Here is a 19,944-nt window from a genome sequence, read left to right on the forward strand (position 1 = left end):
CCCCCCGAGCGCGGCCTGACCACCTGCCCCGCGGCGCGCTCGACTCCGAACCCGGGTCTGCCCGGTTTGCGTCCGCCCTCGCCCCTCCGGGGCCTGCCTGCGCTGCCCCCGCGCCTCCCTCCGCCCGGCCCCTCGTCTGGGCGCCGTCTCCTGGGATCCCGCACTCCCTCCCCCTGCCGCCCCCCCTTTGTCGCCACACCTGTCTCTAAAGCCCAGTCTCCCCGCCTCGGGCTCCAGCCTCCCGCTCCCTTTGTTGCTCCCTCCCAGCTTCTCCCGCTGCCAAGACCCCCCAAACCCGGTACCCCCGGGGATGGAAATGCGGGCGAGGCTTAGGGAGGGGGTCCCGGCAGTTCCTACCTGCTCGGTAGCCAGACCGGACCCTCCCCGAGACGCGGTGGAGCCGGCCCCGCCCGGACCCCGCCCCCGCACGCGGGCGGGCGGCGCTGTCCCGGGTGCTGCCCGGGAGCTCGCGGGGCGGGGGCGAGGTGTGTGCGCGCCGGTGTGCGAGCGCGCGCGTGTGCGAGTGTGTCCTGTGCGCGCGCGAGTGTGTGCGAGTGTGAACGTGAGTGCGCCCGTGTGGGCGCGCGCGGGTGTCGGTTCTTTCTGGGTAGGTGGGGGGACCCGCTCCGCGCCTCGTCTGCCCCCAGCCAGGAGCCCCCTGAGCTCCTACCAATACTGATCCCGGCCCCCGCACTGCCAGCCTCGCGGCCCAGCCATCTGGCATCCAGGCCCCCAGCTGGCTACTTCCCACGCTGCCCAAAGGACAGGTGCCAGGATACCGCGCCCCTTTTGGAGACCCAGCTCTCGGCTATCCAAAAGTCAGGCCCGGCATGAAAGTCCCGCATGTCAGCCCTGACACACCCTCCCTTAAGTTCCCTTGCCACCAGCCCAGGGGCCAGCTCCCGGAGCCACGGCCAGTGGCCAGGCCCTCTACCCAGACACCTTCTCGGAGACACTCCAGGGTCCAAACCTACACGTTTCAGGAGCAAAATTGTGGGTCCCTCTAACCTCCCCGGTCAGCTTCATTACCTAAACATTGGGAATCCACCCGGACCCCAATTATTTCCAGATTCAGAATTCCACCGGGGTAAGCATTCCAGCAATTCAAGACAGTGATTTAATAAATTATGGGGTAAAGGAAAAACTATGTACAGGCACTGGGGTGCAGGAAAACCTGGGATTCTAGAAGACTGATTTGGTTTCTGAAGGAAGAGAGAGGCAGAGTCCCGCCTGCCGTGGCTTCTGGGACAGCCAGAATTCCGGAGCCCGGGCGCAATGCAGCCTGTTCCCGGGGCGCCTGAGGTCGGGCCTCCAGCCCCTACTTCAGAGAGCTAGGAAAGCCAAGCTCCGTCCCTTTCCTCCAAGGAAGCCGAGTCTGGGATCCCAGGTCCCCCCCGACGCTGGATGACAGCCCCCTGCCCTTTCCCGAGGAACAGGAAAAGACTGCAGCCTCCTCTTCCCGCAGGCCCGGGCCAGGACCCCGCCCTCAGCTCCGGCAGCCCCCAGAATGCGGGCCTAAGCAGGGGCTGCTGGGGCTGGGCCTCGGGGGCCTAGATGGCGGTTATGTTCTCGTACAGCAGGTTCTCGTAGGTGATCTCCTTCTCGGCCGCGTGCGCGGCTGAGTCTTGCAGAAACTGCAGGATGCACTGGTGCAGGAAGACGTACTGGGCCTGGGGGGAGCCGGTGTGAGGGCCTCCCACCACCCTGCCCCGCCCCACCCCCGTGCCCAGGGAAGCCCTCACCTCTGTCTGCACCATCAGCGGTCGGCTCCCCCTCATTTTCTTCACAAAGTTAAAGGGCCCCACGAGGCCCTCGCCCTCCAGCTGCCGCAGAAGGACGTCCAGGGCGATGAGGGTGCCCGTGCGCCCCACACCAGCACTAGGCGGGAACAGACAGGGTCAGGCGTGGGAGGACCTGGGGGCGCCGGGAATCAGGGTGTCCGGCCGGGTCCGTGGCATCACGTGGAGAGCCCGGCTGAGCCCCGAGAAGCACAGGCCCCAGCACCCGGCTGTCACACAGATCTTGCAACCAGAGCCAGGGCGCGAGACGCGACCGTAGGGCCCAGTCCCGCAGGGCCTCAGCCTCCCTGTCAGTCCCAATAGCGTCTTCTCAAGTGGTCGCAGCCGCAGACACAGCCGCCCGTCACGGAACTCACGGCGGCCTCTCAGGCTGCCAGTAGTTGGGGGTGAGGTTCCACCCAGGGTTTTCACCCCCCAGGCCCCACACTTCTCGAGAGGGAACTGTGAGGACGAGCACCCAGGCCCGCGATCCCCCTCTGCCGGCTGTGGCTTGGATCCCCTCCACCTGCAGCCCCAGGGCAAGTTCCTGGGGCACCGGCCTTTCGGGACAGGACGCCCAGGCAGCTAGGTCCTGGCTTCCCGGTGGCTTCCTGTTGGCCTGATGCACGTCCTAAGGCGACGGCACCAAGGGACGAGAAGGAGCTGACATCACTTGCCCGCAGGGCGGGTGGGAGACGGGCCAGGCAGGTCCCTGGCCAGGCCGGGCGGTGACAGAGGCGGCCCAGCAGCACTTGGAGAGACACCATGTCAGCCTAAAGCTTCCGGCCCGTCCCCGGGGTCCCGCAGCAGCCTCTGTCCTGCCCCAGAGCGTATCCCCCCGCAGTCACGCCCACCCTCCCCTGCCCAGCACAGGTGCTGCTCCGGCGGCGGGGCGGGGCGGGGGGAGCTCCCCCACTCTGGGTGCTCCGGCTGTCTCCCGGGGGCAGACGCTGAGTGGCCGTGGTGTCTGGCTCCCCTCCAGGTTTGGCCCTGTGCTGGGGACACCCTGAGGGGATGGGGCAGGGGCTCAGCAGAGAGCTTCAGGGCACACCCCTCCCGGACATCAGCCAGAAAGGAGCATGGGTTTGACCCAGACTGAGGCTTCCCGGGATCCTCCTCGGGTCTGCATTGGGGGGACATCTTTGTGGAGCCGGAGGGAGCGTCGGAACCCAGCGAGACCGTGGGGGAGGCTCCCCACAGAGCCCCAGTGTCTGCTGCCACGGAGCCCCATTTCCGAGCATGCTGGCATTTCAGGGACACCTCAGGGGAAGCAGCCCGGCGGCCTCTCCCCCCCACACACCCCAGTGCTCCTGGGGCCTCGCCCCTTTCCTGTCCTCCCTCTCACCCCTCGCCCAGCCTCCCCTCAGCTGCTGCGGGGCCCCCTGGGGAGGTGGGACCCAGACACCGCCCAGCCCCGGGGCGCTCACCTGCAGTGCACAATGGGCGGGCCTCCCCCCATGGCCTCCTTCTCATTCTGGTTCAGCCACTCCCGGAGCACCTTCCAGAAGGCCAGCACAGTGTCGGGGGCGTGGGGCACGCCGTGGTCTGGCCAGGTCAGGTAATGGAACTGGCGCACGAACAGCTCCTTCTCCTCCCGCACCTGGGGGGGCGGGCTGGGCTGTCTCCAGCTATTGGGGCACCCCATGGCACATCTCCATGCTGGGGGGGCGGGCGGGACTGGGGGCTCTGGGAGGGGCTTCCTGGAGCGGGGCGGGCAGGGCGGGCGGGGCTTACATGGCGGAGCTGCAGGCTGCGCACTGCCCAGTTGTCCGTCACCTCCTCGCCGGTCAGGGTCACCCGCAGGTCTCCGTGGGTACAGGGCTTGGTGTCGAGGGGCCAGTAGTGCTCGCACTTCACCTGGAGGAGGATGGGTCAGGGAATGGCAGGCCCTGAGCGGCCGCCCCCTCTGCCAGGGGCGCAGGAGGGGATCCCCCATCCGGGGCCGGGCAGAACTGCCGGGCAGCCACGCAGACCCCTTCCCAAGGCCGTGGGCCTCAGCGTCACCCCGCATGTGGATGAGGGGCCCTTGGGGCGGGGAGAGCTGGGGTCCTGCGGGAGGCCAGCCCCTCTGGGTGGGCACCCGGCGTCCTCACCCGCCCGGACTCGATGCAGTTGGTCAGCATAACCAGCGTGCGGCTCTGCTGCTCCCACACCAGGCGCCAGAAGTCACCCACCGTCTGGGGCAGGGGCCCCTGGGTGGCAATGAACTCCTGGGAGCTAGAGAGACCCTGGGGAGGCGACAGATGAAGGGTGACCCCACGGCCAGCTCCTCCTGCCCGCCCCCCAGGGCCCCGCCCCGCCTCACCGGGATGAAGCTGGCGTTGATGTAGTCGGAGCCCGGCTCCCCGGAGACGGGCTTCAGGGCCACCCGCGACCAGTCGTCTAGGGAGAGGGCAGACCGTGAGGACAGGGCCCAGGAGCAGCCTGGGGCGCGGCGGGGACCCAGGACAACAGCCGGGGCATGTGGACTCGAGGGAGGGGGCCTGGGCAGGAGGCCTGTCCTCTGCGGGGCCGGGGCCGGGGCCGGGGCCGGGCGCTGGGACACAGCCGCGGGACTGAGCTCTCACAGGGCAGGACGTTCCTGTAGCGGTTCTTGGCGCTGTTTTCCGGGGCCGAGGCCACCGTCTGCGGCTGGTCCCGCACTACCAGGGCCAATTGCTGCGGTGGAGACAGAGGGGGGCTGAGCTTTCCCCACCGCCCCCTGAGAAACCTCGATGTCCCCTGGCCTTCCCTGGGACGCCCATCTACAGCTCTGGCACCCCAGAATTCTGCAGCACCGGGGGCATCTGGGGAGATTTGGGGGGCAGCAGGGACTGGAGAGGTAGGCCAGAGAGGTGTGTGGGCAGGCGCCTGCTTGGGGCTGACTTCGGGGAGTCACAGGCCAGTGTGCCCGGGCCCCGCAGCAGCTGCTCTGGAGCTCCCGGGCGGCTGCCCCACCTGGTACTCCTCCGCGAAGCCGCAGTTGCTGTCCTTCTCGTTCTCCTTGACGTGGCCCGCGAAGTCGGCGGCGGAGATGTTGGTGAGGAAGCTGGGGGACGGGTAAGGCCTTCAAGCGCCTTGCATCCTGAGCCCACAGGAGGCGAAGGGTCTGGCCTTTGTTTTTACACCCCCAAGACCTATTTACCTCGTGACTGGCTGTTTGGAGCTTTGGACCCCTGCCCCACCAGCCCCTCTCCTGCTCACACGGCCTCTGTCTGCTCCCCAGACTCTCGCTCAGCGCACGCCTGACAGCCCACCCTGGCTGCCACAGATGGCAGCATCCCCTTTCTCGGGGCTGAGTAATACTCCATTGCAGACACGCGGTGCTTCCTTTGTCCACCCATCTGCTGCGGGGCGCAGAGGCTGTTCCTAGGGCGCGGCTATTTGAACTCTGCCGAGGTGAATCTGAGGGCGCGGGGATCTTGTCCAGACACTGATTTCATTTCCTCCGGAGAAAAACCCGGAATGGGCGGCTGGATCCAAAAAGGTGGTTTTGGTTTTTCAATCCACCTCTGGGTATGTACCCGAAAGAACCGAAAGCGGATCTCGGAGAGACATCCGTTCCTCATGGCCATAGCGGTGTTACCCGTGCTGGACAAGATGGCAGCTGCCACGTGTCCACCGGTGGACGGGGGACGAGCAGGCAGCCTGGCCCCAAAAGGAGTATTACTCAGCCTTGAAAACTAGGACACCCCTGGGGAGAAGCTGCCATCCGAGGGTGATGACCCAGCTCCTGGAAGACAGGGCCCCAGCCACGTGGGTGAGCAGGAGGCACAGGAGCCAGCTGGTCCCCCTGTCCTGGCCAGTGCTGGCCCAGGGCGGCGGCAGCCCCAGACAACCTGCTTCCGGGCCAGGATCTGTTTCTCTGTAGTGAAAGTGGATACTGCCTGCTGGGGCCCAGTGACAGGAAGCCCTGCCTGCAGGAGGGGGGGAGGAGAGGAGCAGACAGGGCCACTGCACCGAAGGCCGCTGGGCCGCACCCGCTGGAGCAGTGAGGTGGCGAACGCATGTCGTGTGCATCTTACACAACTGAGCTTTCTTCACCTCGGCGCCCTCCCGCCCCGCGACCGCACAGCTGCCCCCCTTTAGCTTTCTCCTTTTCCTAACAAGCCTGTCCTTTAAAATGCAAAAAATATTAACTCAGAAGAGAAGAAGGTGCTTCTTGTCCGCGGAGCTTCTCCCCTCCTGGGCTCCCTCCCACCCCCCGGCCCCCAGGAACTCGCTGCTCCCTCTTCATGTTCAGGAGTCTCCCGCCCTCGCTCCAGCCCGGAACCGTCTCTGAAGCCCCTCGACTCAGCCCCGGCGTCCACCCAGCCAGCGCCGCGCTCCAGCGGCTGCCTAAACCCACCTGCCCGCCTTCGAGGGCTGTCACAGCCCGGGAGCCCCTCGAGCCCACTCAAGCCGCGCACACCAGTCGGTCCTCGAGCCGCGCGCCCAGCCGGGCCCGTCCACGCCCGAGGAAAGCGCCAGAACAGCGCCCCAGCGGCCAGAGGCCCCGTCCATCCCGGGCCGCCCCGCAGCGCTGGACCCTGCCCTGCGGGCCCCGCCTTCCCGGCAGAGCTGCGGGCTGAGCCTTGACCCGCAGGCTGCTCATGCAAAGCAGCGGCCGCCCTCGCCGCCTTCCGCTGGGCAGTGGCGGATCCACGCTTCCCTTTCCAAAGTCCCGCTGTCTCCCTGGCGTCTTATCTCCCGTTCCAAAGGCCGCCCAGTCCACCCGCACGTGACCGCTCGGCCGCCGGTCCTGCCCACGGCCGCCGCACGCACACCCTCTCCCGGGCTGGCCGCCGTCCCGAGTCTGCCCATCTCGGCACCCACACTTCTCACGGCTCGCCCTGGCCACGGGCCACCCGGCCCCGCGCCTCTGGTGTCCGAGCCCGCGGGCAGCCCATGTCCTCGCGGGCACCGCACGCCCCCCGGGTGCTGGAGGGCCGCCCGCCACCGCACACGCGCAGAGGGCAGCGTCGTGGGAGCAGGCCCCACGCGCCCCACGCGGGGACAGGGCTGGTCAGCGCCGCCGGGAGGGTCCGGACAGGGTGGCGGCAGCGGGAAGCTGGCCGTCGCCTTCCCTCCGGTGGCGCCTGCTCCAGGCCCGCTCAGCGCTTTCCTGGTCCCGCCCCGCCCCGCCCCGGCCCCGGCCCTGGGCCGCGGTGACTGCTGACCCAGACCAGCGGGTGCTGGGCACTGGCCAAGCCCTCCTGACGGCCGGTGGGCCCGCCGAATGCCCCTTCCGCGTCTGGAGCATCTCAAGCATCCAACAGGCATCAACAAGCACCCAAGACGCGCCCCCCGGGATGCCACCCCAGCCCCTCCCCGCGCCCAGCCTTCCCACTCGGCCTCTCAGGGGTCGGGACCCTCCCAGGCGCCAGCCCGTCTCCAGCCGCACGTGTGGACACTCAGACGCCAGCCAGGCTGCCCCGCTGCCCACTCCCTGCCACGCCGCAGGCCGTCTCCTCTCGCGGGCTCTGCTGCCCACGACTCCGCAGGCTGCCGAGGGGGACGCTGCGGGCGGCAAGAGCTGCCCTTTCGGTTCTCCACGACGCTTCCTCCGCCCCTTCCTGCCCGCCTGACTGTCTCGGTCTCTTCCAACCCTCCAACTCCCATCTCGGTCTAAAGCCGAAGCCCAACTCACAACTCCGAGGCCTGGCCGACGGGGCGGCCCCCACCCCCGAGCTCGGCCCCTGCTCCCCGCGGCCCAGGCTCAGCCTCGGACGCCGAGCTCTGCGCGCCTGCTGCCCCGCTGGCCAGGCAGAGGCGTCCTCCCGGGCTCAGCCAGAGCCTCCCAGGAGGGACACCGCGCCCGGCTCCGTGGGGCCGCCGTCCCCAAGACGCTGTCCGCGCCTCCTGCTCGCTGGCCTCACAGCCCTGCTGCCCGTCCACTCCCCGCGGTGGAGGACGCCCCTCGGGGCCAGGCTCTGCCGGCTCACGTCCCTGACCTGCCAGCGCCGGGCTGGGAAAGGCGCTCAGCTGTGATTATGCTGAAGGGGTCCGTGGGTCAGCAGAAGCCCCAGGGCTGAGGGATGAGGCTGAGGCCGTGCCAAGGCCACTTAGGGCGTGGGGACCCCGCAGCGCGGCCTTTGAGCCCTTCTCAAAAGTACTCAGAGAGCGCCTCCCCCGGTGGGGCAGCGGTTGAGCGCGGGGCTGTGAAGCTGCCCACAGCCTCTGCAGCGCTGCCTGTTTGACCCCCGGCCGCCAGGCGAGGTTCCCACATGGCGTGCAGACCTCTCCTGCCGCCCGCTGCTCCCCTCAGCAGTGTGCTTCGGTCCTTCTGCCTGCTCTGCTCCCCGCTCTGGCTCTGGTGAATTCTCTCACCCTCCGCGCTTCTGACTGTGCCCAGTGCTTGTATGAATAAAAAAAAAAATCTTTAAAAAAAAAAAAAAAGTACGCAGAGGGATAGTGGCCTGACCCCGGCCCTCCAGGAGGCAGCACCCACCTGATTCCGTGGATACCCCCCGCGAATCTTGTGCTCACCTGAAGGCCGGGGTCCTGGGAGCCGACCTCGCACTCTTCATGCGCCAGGGAAGGAAGCTCCTGGGAGGGTCAGGGAGAGGCTGGAACCAGGGTCCCATCCTGCCTGCCCACCCCCCAGGATCAGCCGGCCGAGCCTCACCTCCTCTTCAGGAAGAAAACCAGCAGGAACACCAGGAGGAGCAGCAGGACCCCGCAAATGGAGCCCACGATGACCCCTGGGTGGGGGGGGGGTGGTGGCAGAGCCGTGAGCCAAGAAGCCAAGCCCAGCCGGCCTGTCCCCAGCCTGTCCCCGCCTGACCAGCGGCCTGAGGTCTAGGGAGAGCGGGGGGGGGGGGGGAGGGGCATGCGCCCCCAGCTTGGCACCAGCGTTCAGCTCCCAGAGCCCATGGTCCTTGGGTGACATGCCCTGGTCCTCCCCTGTGTGGCCAATCCCGGGGTCCACAGTGAGGGCAGCCCAGGGGGGTCCACACATAGGTCCCTGCGCTCCAGGGCGGGGCCCTGGCACATGGTGGGGGGCCGAGGCCACGCCACACCCTAGGGCTGGCCACACAGCCCAACCCCATCCTCTGCTGGGCGGGAGCTGGCGTTCCTGCGCCCAGCGGCTCTTCCTCTGGGGGTCCTGGCCCAGGGGCCTCCCTACGGGGCTGCTGGGGCTGGCGGCGCTGAGCACTTGGGGCTGGGCCACCGCTCAGGCCCGTCCCGCCCCCGGCCATGGATGGCCTCCAGCATGTCAGCCATGGGCTGGCGGAAGCACCTGGGGCTGGCGTCTGGGGTGGCTCCGATGAGGCCCGGCCCGAGCTGCAACCTGCGTGAGCCCGCGGACTGCGCCGGGACAGGATGGAGCCGCGGAGGCCCAGAGCAGGCGGGACGGGGCCGAGCGCAGACAAGGGGCCGCCGGGGCTGGCCGGAGACCTGGGGCTCAGAGGTGCCAGCGCATGGGGCAGCTGCTTCCACGGGCCAGCGCAGCGGCGCAGCCGGCAGGGCCGCGGCTCCCACAGGCAGCTGGCGCGAGGGCCCTGACGCCTGGGGCGGCCGCGGCGAGTCCGGCGCCGAGAAGACCCGCCCGGCCGCTCACCTGTGCTGTCCGTGTGGCAGGTCACGGCGGCGGACCAGGCCAGCTCCCCGTCCCACACGGTGGCCACGCGGGCCTGGTAGGGGCGCGCGGGCTGCAGCCCCGACACGTCCACGCCTCTCCCGCCGCAGGAGGAGTTGTCCTGGTCCGGGGGCAGGTGCCGCCCGTCCACCTCCAGGCGGAAGGCCTCGAAGCCGCCCAGGGGGCAGGACAAGACCAGCACCACGCCGGAGCCCCAGGGGGTGCTGTCGCAGGAGATGATGTTGGCCGGGGCCGGCGCTGGGGGAACAGGAGGCGTCGGCAGGGCTGGCGGGGTTGGCTGCCGCCCCCACCCCACCAGGGGCCCAGCTCCCGGAGACCAGACACCCATACTCCCTCTTCCAGGCGCCGCGGGGCCAGCAAACTACAACTCCCAGGAGCCCCGGGAGGCTGTGCCCCGCAGCGTGTGGAGCAGGGCCCCGCGGCCTGCTGGAACTTGTAGTCCACTCACGGTCCCCGACCCTGCGAGCAAGCCCTGGCTGGCTCACCCGTGGACGCCTGCAGGATGTGGGGGGCGCCCAGCACGTCGTAGCTCTCAGCGCGCACACTGAAGGCATACGGTGTCCCGGGGGTCAGGCCCTCCACCCTGTACGACAGCTCAGTCGTGTTGTGGTAGTCGAGGGCCCACTGGACAATGTAGTTGTAGCGTGGCCCCGGGGGGCCCTCCGGAGCCTCCCACTGCAGCGTGACCCAGTAGTTGCTCCGAGTCTCGTTCCTCAGCCCTGTGACCTGGTTGGGAGCTGACAAGGGAGGACAGAGGCGCCCTAAGGGACTCACACATGGCCTGCCGCCCGCCAGCGGAGCTCGGGCACAGGGGTGGGCAATAGGAGGCCTGGGCTGCTGACTCAGTTCGGCGGGGGTGGGGGCATGGAGGCTCCGTGGACATGTCCAGTCTCTCCTGGGGTCACCCTGAAGGTCCAGTCCAAGAGGCCTAAGGAGTCACACCCAGACTCCTTCCCTGAGGGGCGTCGGCCATGTGCACCGCCCCCCTAGCCAGGAGACAGGAGGGGAGAGGAGCAGGTGTGGGCTGGGGTCCTCACCTGTGTAATGGGTGATATTCGCTTCGCTGCCGTTCACCCCGTTCTTCTCAGCCCACACGGAAAACTCATACCGGGACACGGGGGCCAGGCCCCCCACTGTGTGATTGGGGTGTGATGTGTTTTGGGTCCCGGCTTTGCCATCCTCTCCAGTCCACTGGACCCAGTAGGTGTAGTTCTGCAGGCCCCGGCCATCGGGGCTGGTCCAGCTGAGGTTGATGGAGGTGGGGGTCTGGGTCACCACACTCAGGTCCCCAACTATGTTGGGGGCTAGAAGTTGGGAAGAAAGACCAGAGTGAGAGGGAGCAGACCGGGAGGCATGCTCCGTGGCCATCTCTGGCCCTGAAATTGCAGCCCGGCCCCACCACCGGTCCAGGAGATGGGGTGAGTGGCCTGGGCCGGGCTCCTGGGCTCTGAGGGACCCTGGCCACAAGGGTCTTGTAAGTGCCGGTTCAGGCTGAGTCGGGGGGCCTGAACGTGGCCCCGTCACCGGCTCTGGGTGCTGACCCTCCCTCTACGCGCTGCATCTGGGCCGCAAGAGTCCAGGACAAGACAAGTCAGGGCTGGGGAGAGTCGGGGGTCCAAGGGGCCACATACTAAGGACCGCATCCCCCAGAGCTCAGTGACTTGCCTTTGCCCAGACTCAGCCCAGGATGCTCAGCCTAGTTATGGTCCAGACACCCGCCCCCAGCTCAGGGGGCCATGGACGAGCCTGGACGTGGGCAGTCTCCCCGGGGTCTCCCTGAAGGTCAGTCCAATGAGGCTGAGGCCCTACTGTGTGCAGATCGAAGAGGACTTAGAAAACCTTCCCCTGATGGGTCTCTGCCATTGCAACCCCCCCAGGGGAGTGAAGAGGAGAGGAGCAGGTGTGGGCTGGGGTCCTCACCTGTGTAATGGGTGATATTCGCTTCGCTGCCGTTCACCCCGTTCTTCTCAGCCCACACGGAAATCTCATACCGGGACGCGGGGCCCAGGCCCTCCACTGTGTGATTGGGGTGTGATGTGTTTTGGGTCCCGGCTTTGCCATCCTCTCCAGCCCACCGGACCCAGTAGGTGTAGTTCTGCCGGCCCTGGTCATCGGGGCTGGTCCAGCTGAGGGTGATGGTGGTGGAGGTCTGGGTCACCACCTTCAGGTCCCCAACTATGTTGGGGGCTAGAAGTTGGGAAGAAAGACCAGAGTCAGAGGGAGCAGGTCAGGAGGACATTCAGTGGCCAGTTTTGGTTCTGAGCCTTCAGCCCAGCCCCAGCACTGCTCCAGGCGATGGGGTGAGTGGGCTGGACCTGAACTCTAATGTGCAGCTGATCACGTGGATTTGCAAAATTCAGGTTCTTCTTTTTTCCCCCCTAAGATTTATTTATTTTTGCTAGAAGAACTGGGGTGCAGGCCAGAGTTGTGGGGGTGAGAGGATTCACCAGAGACAGAGTGGGGAGCAGAACAGGTGGATCCACTGAGATACACTGCTGAGGGGAGCCGCAGGGAGACAGGAGAGGTCTGCTGTGCCAAGTGGGTAGCTCCCTGGCCGGGGATCGAACTCAGGCCACAGTGGCTGGCGACTGCTAAGTGGAGCTGAGACTAACCCCTGCACCACCAGGGAGGCCCAAAATGCAGGTTCTGACAGAGAGCGGCCCTATGACCCGCTCTCGGGATGTGACCCTCCTCCACGCCCCTCACTGTAGTAGCAAGAGTCCAGACTAGCACTTTTCTACGAGGTTCAGCCATGAAGGACACCCTCCCCCAGGTCCAGCTACAGCACCAGCTCTGGGGGTGACGGGTCAGGGAGCCTCAACCCAGCTCCTGGGTTGAGCGCGTGAGCTTAGACCTGATTTACCACCACGGCCCTAACGGTCAGGGCCACAGTCACTGGCGGCGGCCATGGTGGGCTGTGGGGTCTGGGGCAGGGAGCTGGGCGCAGGCGCTGGGCTGTGGTCTGGACATCCCTCAAGGACCAGACAACTCAGGGACTGGGGAGACTTGGGGGCCCAGGGACCACATTCCACAGGACCGCGTCCCACAGAGCTCAGCGACTTGCCTTTGCCCTGTCTCAGCCCAGGATGCTGAGCGTCATCCCCGAATATCACGCTCTAGAACGTTCTCCCCACAAGGTCCTAAGTCAGAGGTGGGTGGCAGGGGCCGTGGACGAGCCTAGACACGGCCAGTCTCTCCTGGGGTCACCCTGAAGGTCAGTCCAAGGGCCCAAAGGAGTCCCACGAGGACACCTTCCCTGTGGGGCGTCTGCCCTGTGCTCCCCCCAGGAGAGAAGAGGAGAGGAGCAGGTGTGGGCTGGGGTCCTCACCTGTGTAATGGGTGATATTCGCTTCGCTGCCGTTCACCCCGTTCTTCTCAGCCCACACGGAAAACTCATACCGGGACACGGGGGCCAGGCCCTCCACTGTGTGACTGGGGTGTGATGTGTTTTGGGTCCCGGCTTTGCCATCCTCTCCAGCCCACCGGACCCAGTAGGTGTAGTTCTGCAGGCCCCGGCCATCGGGGCTGGTCCAGCTGAGGGTGATGGTGGTGGGGGTCTGGGTCACCACACTCAGGTCCCCAACTTTGTTGGGAGCTAGAAGTTGGGAAGAAAGACCAGAGTAGAAGGAGCAGAGCAGGAGGCATGCTCCGTGGCCATCTCTGGCCCTGAACCTTGCAGCCCAGCCCCACCACCGGTCCAGGAGATGGGGTGAGTGGCCTGGGCTGGGCTCCTGGGCTCTGAGGGACCCTGGCCACGAGGGTCTTGTAGGTGCCGGTTCAGGCTGAGTTGGGGAGCCTGAGCTGGCCCTGTCACCGGCTCTGGGTGCTGTCCCTCCCTCTACGCACTGCACCTGGGCAGCAAGAGTCCAGGACAAGACAAGTCAGGGCTGGGGAGAGTCGGGGGTCCAAGGGGCCACATACTAAGGACCGCATCCCCCAGAGCTCAGTGACTTGCCTTTGCCCAGACTCAGCCCAGGATGCTCAGCCTAGTTATGGTCCAGACACCCGCCCCCAGCTCAGGGGGCCATGGACGAGCCTGGACGTGGGCAGTCTCCCCGGGGTCTCCCTGAAGGTCAGTCCAATGAGGCTGAGGCCCTACTGTGTGCAGATCGAAGAGGACTTAGAAAACCTTCCCCTGATGGGTCTCTGCCATTGCAACCCCCCCAGGGGAGTGAAGAGGAGAGGAGCAGGTGTGGGCTGGGGTCCTCACCTGTGTAATGGGTGATATTCGCTTCGCTGCCGTTCACCCCGTTCTTCTCAGCCCACACGGAAATCTCATACCGGGACGCGGGGCCCAGGCCCTCCACTGTGTGATTGGGGTGTGATGTGTTTTGGGTCCCGGCTTTGCCATCCTCTCCAGCCCACCGGACCCAGTAGGTGTAGTTCTGCCGGCCCTGGTCATCGGGGCTGGTCCAGCTGAGGGTGATGGTGGTGGAGGTCTGGGTCACCACCTTCAGGTCCCCAACTATGTTGGGGGCTAGAAGTTGGGAAGAAAGACCAGAGTCAGAGGGAGCAGGTCAGGAGGACATTCAGTGGCCAGTTTTGGTTCTGAGCCTTCAGCCCAGCCCCAGCACTGCTCCAGGCGATGGGGTGAGTGGGCTGGACCTGAACTCTAATGTGCAGCTGATCACGTGGATTTGCAAAATTCAGGTTCTTCTTTTTTCCCCCCTAAGATTTATTTATTTTTGCTAGAAGAACTGGGGTGCAGGCCAGAGTTGTGGGGGTGAGAGGATTCACCAGAGACAGAGTGGGGAGCAGAACAGGTGGATCCACTGAGATACACTGCTGAGGGGAGCCGCAGGGAGACAGGAGAGGTCTGCTGTGCCAAGTGGGTAGCTCCCTGGCCGGGGATCGAACTCAGGCCACAGTGGCTGGCGACTGCTAAGTGGAGCTGAGACTAACCCCTGCACCACCAGGGAGGCCCAAAATGCAGGTTCTGACAGAGAGCGGCCCTATGACCCGCTCTCGGGATGTGACCCTCCTCCACGCCCCTCACTGTAGTAGCAAGAGTCCAGACTAGCACTTTTCTACGAGGTTCAGCCATGAAGGACACCCTCCCCCAGGTCCAGCTACAGCACCAGCTCTGGGGGTGACGGGTCAGGGAGCCTCAACCCAGCTCCTGGGTTGAGCGCGTGAGCTTAGACCTGATTTACCACCACGGCCCTAACGGTCAGGGCCACAGTCACTGGCGGCGGCCATGGTGGGCTGTGGGGTCTGGGGCAGGGAGCTGGGCGCAGGCGCTGGGCTGTGGTCTGGACATCCCTCAAGGACCAGACAACTCAGGGACTGGGGAGACTTGGGGGCCCAGGGACCACATTCCACAGGACCGCGTCCCACAGAGCTCAGCGACTTGCCTTTGCCCTGTCTCAGCCCAGGATGCTGAGCGTCATCCCCGAATATCACGCTCTAGAACGTTCTCCCCACAAGGTCCTAAGTCAGAGGTGGGTGGCAGGGGCCGTGGACGAGCCTAGACACGGCCAGTCTCTCCTGGGGTCACCCTGAAGGTCAGTCCAAGGGCCCAAAGGAGTCCCACGAGGACACCTTCCCTGTGGGGCGTCTGCCCTGTGCTCCCCCCAGGAGAGAAGAGGAGAGGAGCAGGTGTGGGCTGGGGTCCTCACCTGTGTAATGGGTGATATTCGCTTCGCTGCCGTTCACCCCGTTCTTCTCAGCCCACACGGAAAACTCATACCGGGACGCGGGGGCCAGGCCCTCCACTGTGTGACTGGGGTGTGATGTGTTTTGGGTCCCGGCTTTGCCATCCTCTCCAGCCCACCGGACCCAGTAGGTGTAGTTCTGCAGGCCCCGGCCATCGGGGCTGGTCCAGCTGAGGGTGATGGTGGTGGGGGTCTGGGTCACCACACTCAGGTCCCCTACTTTGTTGGGGGCTAGAAATTGGGAAGAAAGACCAGAGTCGGGGGCAGCAGACAGTGGGGACTGTCCTGCCATTTTGGCCCTGACGCCCCCAGTCCCGCCCTCACCCCTGAACCAGGAGATCGGGTGAGAGGGCTGGACCCAAACTCTTATGTGCCACTCTGCCGCGGACCAGCACAGCAGTAGACGGTGAGGCCACCTCAGGGTTGAGAGAAGCGTGCAGGGTGGTCAGGGCGTCGGCGAAAGAAATGACACACAGACACACTTCAAGAGTGAAAATCTGAGTGTCATTTTCTTTGAGTTTGTGACCAGTATATATATGTTTTCCAAAAGCACAGGAATGAATATCAAAGAAATTAGCTTGCTCATGGGCTCAGTCTATCACCATCAGGGAGGTGATCTACCTCCATCAGGGAGGTGATCTACCTCCATCAGGGAGGTGATCTACCTCCATCAGGGAGGTGATCTACCTCCATCAGGGAGGTGATCTACCTCCATCAGGGAGGTGATCTACCTCCCTGATGGTGATAGACTGAGCCCATGAGCAAGCTAATTTCATTGATATTCATTCCTGTGCTTTTGGAAAACATATATATACTGGTCACAAACTCAAAGAAAATTACACTCAGATTTTCACTCTTGAAGTGTGTCTGTGTGTCATTTCTTTCGCCGACACCCTGACCACCCTGCACGCTTCTCTCAACCCTGAGGTGGCCTCACCGTCTACTGCTGTGCTGGTCCGCGGCACCACTCACCACGGGGGACCTTATGCAAGGACAGGCTCCCCCCTGAGGAATGAGGGGGCGCTGAGTGCGCGCTGTCACCAGCTCTGGGTGCTGACCCTCCCTCTACGCACCGCACTGGAGCAGCAAGAGTCCGGCACTTTCCAGCAGAGCTGGAGGACACCCTCCCCCGGGTCCAGCTACAGGCCAGCCCTGCGGGCGACGCGTCGGGGAGCCTCAACCCAGCTCCGGAGCACGTGCGCTGAGACCTGATTTGCCACCGCGGCCGTAACGGGCAGGGCCACAGGCGCTGGCGGCGGCCATGGTGGGCTGTGGGGTCTGGGGCAGGGAGCTGGACGCAGGCGCTGGGCTGTGGTCTGGACGTCCCTCAAGGACCAGACAACTCGGGGCCTAGGGGTGCAGTCGGGAGTCTGAGGAGCCACATTCCAGGCAAGCTAACCCCAGGGGTTTGGCCTCTAATCATCCCTAGTTTCCTACAAGAGCCACCCCTAGCATTAGTGGCATTCTAGCACGTTCTGCACTGACCCTGCCGGTCAGAGCCTAGGGCCCACGGGTGTTCTCCATCATTCCTCGAGTTTGGGTGTCCCTGGGGGGACAGGAGGGGGACACCTGCTGCTGGCGGTGTCTCACCTGTGCTGGCTTCGATGGGTGTCTCCTGGGACCTGTTTTCACCCTGTTCCACCCACACATGAAACTGGTACATGGTCCCAGGCTGCAGCTGGTCGGCGGTGCAGCTGGTGTCCGTCGTGTTCCGCACCTGATCTGTGATGCCCGGTCCACTCCACCGTACCCCGTAGGAGTAGTTCCCGCCCTGGCCGGCGGGGGGGTCCCACCCGAGTGTGATGGACGTGGGGGTCTGCTCCTCCACCCTCAGGTTAGCGGGTTGGAGGTCTGAGCAAGGAAGACGTGCTGGTCAGCTCCCGCCGTCCCCCGCTGCCCCTGGCTGGGGCCCGGAGGACCCCATCAGCCCCTACCCTGGACCACCCAGCCCTCTGGGAACCCCGGAGGCCCCGGGGAGAGAGGACCCGCAGCGCCCTGAGCTCAGGAGAGGTCACTCACCCTGGGCGCAGGTCCAGCAGCACAGGCCCTGGGAGAGGAGCTGGCATGAGAACAGGCCCGGGGAGGGGCCGCGCCCAGGCCAGCTGGCGTCTGCAGCCCCAGTCCGGCTGTGGGGTGGGAGGGTCGGGCATGGCCTCCCCCGGGGCCACCCTCCCTCGGAGGTCTTTCCCCTGTGTGTTGGGGGTGGGGGGCTGGGTGGGGCGGGGATCGCGGGGAGGGAGCTGGGCCTGGAGCCACGGACAAGGCCGAGATAGGACAAGGCCGAGATCAACCAAGAGCTTTCACTTCCTGAAAAACACGCCTGGGAGACTCACCAGGGCGGCAGCACCCAGACTTGGGCGCTCACCCCCTCGTCTGAGGCGGGCTGGGGGGCTGGACTCCAGGGTACGTGGGGGGTCTGGTGGCTGGACCCTGGGGTCCAAGGGAGGAGGCGGGGGTCTGGATGCACAAGTCCGATGGAGGCGTCTGGGGCCTGGACCCCCGCGTTTGAGGAAGGAAGGGTCTGGGGGCCTCTGGGGAGGAGTCTGGGGCTGCATCTTGGCTTTCCCAGCACCCTGTCCTGCTGAGACCGGAGTTTACTCTCTGCTGACCTGGCCGCGCTGAGTCCAGGCGTCAGGCTCCCCAACAGTCCCCGCAGCCCTGAAAGCAGCTCCCTCTTCAGGAATCCTCCCCCCCCAGGCCCAGAGACACCCCCCACCGCCCTCCACCCCCAGTCCCCCTGCTCTGTACCCAGGCCCAGGGGCGGGGCCTCCAGAGCCCTCCCTGAGCCCTGCTGGCCAGGACTGGGCACTCACCAGCAGCACCAGGCTCCCCCAGGCCCTGCGGCCCCCGCCGGCCCCTGTCATGTCTCCAGGCTCTGAGGAGGAACCAGGAGTCCCAGCCCCGGACCTTCCACCTGCTGGACTTTAAACGCAGGCATTTCCCCTTCCAGCCCCATGTGAGGCGCAGGCGGGCGGGGCAGGAGGAGGAAGTGCTGCTCTGGAGAGCTTGCCCCACCCCTCACCTGGGGATCCTGTCCCCAGGCAGGTCCCCTCTCCAACCCCAACTTGACCATGAGGCGCCCCCAGCCAGTGGCCTCTGCCCTGCTGCTGTGGGCTGCAGCTCCAGGCAGAGCCAGGTCACACTGCCTAGCTCTCGGGCCACTGGGCCCGATCAGGCCGGGGTGGACACTGGCCCTCAGCCAGCTCTCACCTGCTCGGCCCCTTGGCCTCCCCCACCTCCCAGTAGTGGGGGGCCGGGGGCGCCTCCTGGTCACTGCCCAGCCAGCTCCTCTGCTCCCCCATCACCACGTAGATCAGAGGTGGCCCGGGTCAGGCAAGGCTGACACCCGCCGGTGGGTGGTGTTTCATCCACACCCGGACATCGCTCCCTGCGGCCTTGACCGGGAAGCTGGGCGTGGTCACGGTCTAGCACAAGGGCAGAGGCCCCGACTGCATGAGAGGACCCAAGAGCTGAGTGGGTGAGCCGGCTCAGCCCCCGCAGCCCCTTCACCCTGGTCAGCCCCAGGCCCCGGCTTGGGCGTCTCACTTGTGAGCCAGGCTGATCTGAAGTATTCTCCCTCACGTTTGATGGGAAAGGCGGGCACCTCTGGGTCGGGCTACACAGTGCGGGTTGGAGGACACTGGCTAGTGTCCCCGAGTGTGGACACAGCCTAGTCAGGCTCAGCGGGCAGGTGGTGCGGGCGCGCCAGATGCCATGCTGAGCAACACACCTGCACGGGCTATCAACACCCCCACCGTTCCGCCCCTTAGATGAACCGCCACGGGCACAAGACCGCAAATCCATACTTTGTCCTTTTTCACGGCTGAGTAATACTCTACGGCAGGATGGCCCTGGTGTGTCGCTTAGGGCCGGGTACAGGCCGACCAGCGCGGCGGCATTCTGCTGGGGTGCAACACCGAGGCCGTTCCACAGGCCCACCTGGGGCAGCCCCGCAACCCGGATGGTGCATCCACTGGGAAGGACCACCTGTATGGCCCATCGCTGACCAGAATGTGCCGACGTGACACGCGACACACAACTGGGTGCAAGTGTTTATGCGATCACGGTTGCCGGGCAGGACGTGTCCACTGTTGGCCGCCACGAGCAGCGCTGCGCAGCAGTCATCGTCCGTCTGGCCGTGCGGTCTCCGTGTCCGTGCGAGCCCGGCACAGGGAGGCACCAATGTCTCCCGGCCTCCGGGGCCTTCCCTGCTTGGGCACTCAGACCCCAGCCCTCGCCCCCGGGCCGGTCAGGACCCCTGCCCCGGCCTAGCGGCCTGTCAGCCCCACACTCCCGCCCCCCTCTCCCCCCGCACCGTCTGCTCCAAGGTGGGCTTTGTCCCACAGGAGGCAGGAACGGGATGTCTGGGGTCTTCAGGAGACACTCAGGCGTCCTCGGAGGCAGAGGGGCCTGGCCTTGGAGAGAGGGAGGACATCGGGACCCGCAGGAGTCTCCGGGTGGAGACGGCGCCGAGCGCTCCGGACCAGGGTGAGGCCCGCCGGTCTCCACAGCTTGGGGTCAGGACACACCTGGGGGCTGCCCACCCGGTCCCCCCGTCCGGCCCGCCGTGCCCTCCACCTCCAGCCGTGGCTGCGATCAGGGCCTGAGCCCAGAGCAGGCAGCACAGGATCCGGCCGAGGGCCGGGGCGAGGCAGAGGGCGGCTGGCCAGGGGCCTGGCCCTCCCGGGGGTCCTCGCCAGCCCGGGGTCGCACCAGGACTGAGTTGACTGAGGATGCCCAGCTGGGCTCAGGGCACTGGGGTGCGGCAGGGACCGCACGGCAGGACGGCGTGTAGGGCTGCAACACTGAGGAACCCCGGCAGTACCCCAGGACTGACAGACGGAGACTGAGGAGGTTATGGGGCCACCCGGGCCGGGGCTCCCTGGGCTGTGGTCTCTGGGGCCGGGTGGGGATGCGGAGATGACAGTGAAGAGGCAGGGGCTCTGGGGCA

The 19,944-nt window shown here is 66.2% G+C and overlaps 1 protein-coding gene across 1 annotated transcript; it reads right to left on the reverse strand.

Moving 5' to 3' along the window:
- Positions 1-1,540: 1,540 nt before the first annotated feature.
- PTPRH (protein tyrosine phosphatase receptor type H) lies at positions 1,541-18,295 on the reverse strand. The gene is made up of 20 exons (XM_037515611.2): positions 18,204-18,295; positions 17,359-17,423; positions 16,584-16,844; positions 14,958-15,224; positions 13,550-13,816; positions 12,668-12,934; positions 11,260-11,526; positions 10,377-10,643; positions 9,825-10,076; positions 9,301-9,576; positions 8,365-8,440; positions 8,226-8,285; positions 4,716-4,806; positions 4,346-4,436; positions 4,084-4,160; positions 3,872-4,006; positions 3,513-3,635; positions 3,206-3,378; positions 1,743-1,878; positions 1,541-1,670 (listed from the first exon to the last, which is right to left on the reverse strand). The coding sequence occupies exons 1-20, from the start codon at positions 18,293-18,295 to the stop codon at positions 1,551-1,553; spliced, it is 3,363 nt and encodes a 1,120-aa protein (XP_037371508.2). The 3' UTR covers positions 1,541-1,550.
- Between the last annotated feature and the right edge of the window lie 1,649 nt (positions 18,296-19,944).

This window comes from Talpa occidentalis, unplaced genomic scaffold, assembly GCF_014898055.3.
Source record: "Talpa occidentalis isolate TD23 unplaced genomic scaffold, MPIMG_talOcc4v2.1 talOcc4.17, whole genome shotgun sequence".
Lineage (NCBI taxonomy): Eukaryota > Metazoa > Chordata > Mammalia > Eulipotyphla > Talpidae > Talpa > Talpa occidentalis.